Below are 5000 nucleotides of genomic sequence, written 5' to 3'. Positions count from 1 at the left end.
TACACGCTAAAAGTCCTGATTATTTACATGGAGTCTGGTGGAGATATGCTGGCTCTATACACTCTAAAAGTCCTGATTATTTACATGGAGTCTGGTGGAGATATGCTGGCTCTATACACGCTAAAAGTCCTGATTATTTACATGGAGTCTGGTGGAGATATGCTGGCTCTATACACGCTGAAAGTCCTGATTATTTACATGGAGTCTGGTGGAGATATGCTGGCTCTATACACGCTGAAAGTCCTGATTATTAACATGGAGTCTGGTGGAGATATGCTGGCTCTATACACGCTGAAAGTCCTGATTATTAACATGGAGTCTGGTGGAGATATGCTGGCTCTAAACACGCTAAAAGTCCTCATTATTAACATGGAGTCTGGTGGAGATATGCTGGCTCTATACACGCTAAAAGTCCTGATTATTAACATGGAGTCTGGTGGAGATATGCTGGCTCTATACAAGCTAAAAGTCCTGATTATTAACATGGAGTCTGGTGGAGATATGCTGGCTCTAAACACGCTAAAAGTCCTCATTATTTACATGGAGTCTGGTGGAAATATGCTGGCTCTAAACAGGCTAAAAGTCCTCATTATTTACATGGAGTCTGGTGGAAATATGCTGGCTCTATACACGCTAAAAGTCCTGATTATTAACATGGAGTCTGGTGGAGATATGTTGGCTCTATACACGCTAAAAGTCCTCATTATTTACATGGAGTCTGGTGGAAATATGCTGGCTCTATACACGCTAAAAGTCCTGATTATTTACATGGAGTCTGGTGGAGATATGCTGGCTCTCTCTAGGCACTCTCCGTTGGCTTGCGAGCTGGAAAAAACCAAACTCTGGTCAGGCCAATCAAATCGTGTATAGAGTGGGTGGGCGGGGCTTATGGCTGTTGCTGCTGGTGAACAGAGGTCTTCTGGAAGACTTGGAGTTCAGCTTTTCTTTGAGGAAAGAACAAAGAACTTTATTTTTTTTTCTCTTTTTCATCAAATTGTAATTTTTGCAAGTTCCCGCAATTTCATCGCATAAAATTGCATAAATGTCATATATAGCACATTCCATTGCATTTTTTAAGAAAACGTGCCGCACAATCAAGGATTTTTGCCCCGCAACAATCACAAAAAACTCAAAGCATTTTTCTAGAAGGACTGAGTAGTGGGCTGATAATTTATGTTGCTTGTGAAGAGCGTCGTGAGGAATAATCTGCGTTATTTTTATGATAATTTGGATGAAAGAAACCCACTTTTCTGTTAACGATCGATTACATTTTTACTCTACTCACATTTCATCCCCTTCCTCTTTCTCTCTGTCTCCCTGCTCTCTTCCTCCTTCGTCTTCACCCTTTCGATCCTCCTCCTCCTCTTCCTCCTCCAGCGGAGTTACAGCGTTTCAGCCTCCGACAGACTGGGAGATCAGCCGTACGGCCAACATCCCGACAGGTACCTGAACGCATCACAAGAATCAGCTGTGTAGACAACTGAAGGACTCCTGTTATTTGTCATTTTTTAATGCCACCAGTCAGTTAATACATCAGAGTACAAAGTATGAGGTCATACAAAAAGCATTTAATATATGCACTGAAGTCACGGTATCACATACATACACACACAGACATGCGCACACACACACACACACACACACACACACACACACACACACACACACACACACACACACACACACACACACAGTCAGTCACACAGACACACACACACACAGTCAGTCACACACAGACACACCGACACACAGACACACACACACACACACACACACACAGACAGACACATACAGAAACACCGACACACAGGCACAAAGACACACAGACACGCACGCACGCACACATACACAGAAACACAGTCACTCACACACACAGTCTCACACACACACACACACACACAGACATGCACAGACACACACACACAGACAGAGACACAGACACACACACACACACACACACACACACAAACAGACACGCACACACAGACACAACCACACAAACAGACACGCACACACACACACAAACACACACACACACACACACACACACACACACACACAGACAGACACACACAGACACAGACACACAAACAGACAGACACACACACACACACACACACACACACACACACACACACAAACAGACAGACACACACACACACACACACAGACACACACAGAAACACAGACACACACACACACACACACACACACACAGACACGCACACACAGACACAACCACACAAACAGACACGCACACACACACACATACACATACACAGACACACAAACAGACAGACAGACAGACACACACACACACACACACACACACACACACACACACACACACACACACACACACACACACACACACACACACACACACACACACACACACACACACACACAGACACAGACACACAAACAGACAGACACACACACACACACACACACACACACACACACACACACACACAAACAGACAGACACACACACACACACACACAGACACACACAGAAACACAGACACACACACACACACACACACACAAACAGACACGCACACACAGACACAACCACACAAACAGACACGCACACACACACACACATACACATACACACACACACAAACAGACAGACAGACACACACACACACACACACACACACACACACACACACACACACAGACAGACACAGAAACACACACACAGACACACACACACAAACAGACACGCACACACAGACAGAGACACACACACACACACACACGCACAAACAGACAGAGACACACACACACACACACACACACACACACACACACAGACACGCACATACAGACACACACAGACAGAGACACACACACACACAAACAGACAGAGACACACACACACACACACACACAGACACATGCACGCACACACAGACACGCACATAAAGACACACACAGACAGAGACACACACACAAACAGACAGAGACACACACACACACACACACACACAAAGACACACTAATGTCTGTCCCTCTCGTCCCCCCAGTGGTCCGACTGCTCGGATGAGGACTCTGTCTCTGGGTTCAGGCGGCTGGGACGGTGAGGGGGGGCTGTTCCCCCCCGAGCACTACGCCCCACACTGGACCCACCGAGAGGGTCCCGGCTGGGGGGGGGCGGAGGGGGGGTGTGGGAGGACCTGGAGCAGAAGAAACCGTCGCCAATACAGCACTGAAGAAGAAGAGGAAGAGGAAGATGACGATGATGAAGAAGAAGAAGAGGGGTTCTGGAGCAGCGCTGAGATGAGGAGATTTGTCTTGGCCAGGAAACATACGCCTGGTTCAGGTAAACTACACACACACACACACACACACACACACACACACACACACACACACACACACACACACACACACACCTGGTTCAGGTAAACCACACACACACACACACACACACACACACACCTGGTTCAGGTAAACTACACACAGATACAAATACACCTGGTTCAGGTAAACACACACACACACACACACACACACACACACACACACACACACACACATACACACACACACATCTGGTTCAGGTAAACTGCTTTATTTTTATATATTTTATTTCTCAAGCTGGTTGTTGCCAACACTTCCTGCGGATCCTTCACAATAAAAGCCCGGAAGTTCTCTGGTTGACTAGAGATGGTCTGAGACCTTTTTTTCTTCCTGATACAGATTCCGATTAACCTGGAAATCCAGACCCAAATCTCAAAGATTAAGGGTCGATTAAACTCTTAGCTACCAGAGGAGCTAACTGGTAGATTAATCTCTTAGCTACCAGAGGAGCTAACTGGTAGATTAAACTCTTAGCTACCAGAGGAGCTAACTGACACAAAACACAGTTTGATACATGAAACGTTAACGTTAGGCTACTGCTCTGTTTTCTGCTCCAGACTCGGCTTAAAGCCATTGTTGTCATATAGCAACCGAGCGTCTCTAGCCAATTTCAGCTGCACAAGCTACAAAATAACTAATCAGGCGGTATTTAACTCCTAATAAGATTGTAGAGACATGTCTATAGGTAGCAGTATACAGCACTATGTTTAACTCCTAATAAGACTATAGAGACATGCCTATAGGTAGCAGTATACAGCACTATGTTTAACTCCTAATAAGACTGTAGAGACATGTCTATAGGTAGCAGTATACAGCACTATGTTTAACTCCTAATAAGACTGTAGAGACATGTCTATAGGTAGCAGTATACAGCACTATGTTTAACTCCTAATAAGACTGTAGAGACATGTCTATAGGTAGCAGTATACAGCGCTATGTTTAACTCCTAATAAGACTGTAGAGACATGTCTATAGGTAGCAGTATACAGCGCTATGTTTAACTCCTAATAAGACTGTAGAGACATGTCTATAGGTAGCAGTATACAGCACTACTGTATGTTTAACTCCTAATAAGACTGTAGAGACATGTCTATAGGTAGCAGTATACAGCACTATGTTTAACTCCTAATAAGACTGTAGAGACATGCCTATAGGTAGCAGTATACAGCACTATGTTTAACTCCTAATAAGACTGTAGAGACATGCCTATAGGTAGCAGTATACAGCACTATGTTTAACTCCTAATAAGACTATAGAGACATGTCTATAGTAGAGACATGTCTATAGCAGTAGCAGTATACAGCACTATGTTTAACTCCTAATAAGACTGTAGAGACATGTCTATAGGTAGCAGTATACAGCACTATGTTTAACTCCTAATAAGACTGTAGAGACATGTCTATAGGTAGCAGTATACAGCACTATGTTTAACTCCTAATAAGACTGTAGAGACATGTCTATAGGTAGCAGTATACAGCACTATGTTTAACTCCTAATAAGACTGTAGAGACATGTCTATAGGTAGCAGTATACAGCACTATGTTTAACTCCTAATAAGACTGTAGAGACATGTCTATAGGTAGCAGTATACAGCACTATGTTTAACTCCTAATAAGACTATAGAGA

General features: G+C 44.2%; 1 protein-coding gene across 1 annotated transcript in view; it reads left to right on the top strand.

Annotated features, from left to right (window-relative positions):
• LOC114545286 (F-box only protein 41) overlaps positions 1-5000 on the top strand; it is a 32133-nt gene that overhangs the window by 14383 nt on the left and 12750 nt on the right. The window contains exons 8-9 of the mRNA XM_028563582.1: positions 1378-1442; positions 3038-3333. Of these exons, the coding sequence (XP_028419383.1) occupies positions 1378-1442; positions 3038-3333 (361 nt within the window). The remainder of the gene's footprint in view (positions 1-1377; positions 1443-3037; positions 3334-5000) is intronic.

The sequence above is a fragment of the Perca flavescens genome, chromosome 19 (genome assembly GCF_004354835.1).
Source record: "Perca flavescens isolate YP-PL-M2 chromosome 19, PFLA_1.0, whole genome shotgun sequence".
In the NCBI taxonomy this organism is placed as follows: Eukaryota; Metazoa; Chordata; class Actinopteri; order Perciformes; family Percidae; genus Perca; species Perca flavescens.
The sequence above is the reverse complement of the archived record's forward strand: the minus strand, read 5'-3'. Positions and strand labels throughout refer to the sequence as shown.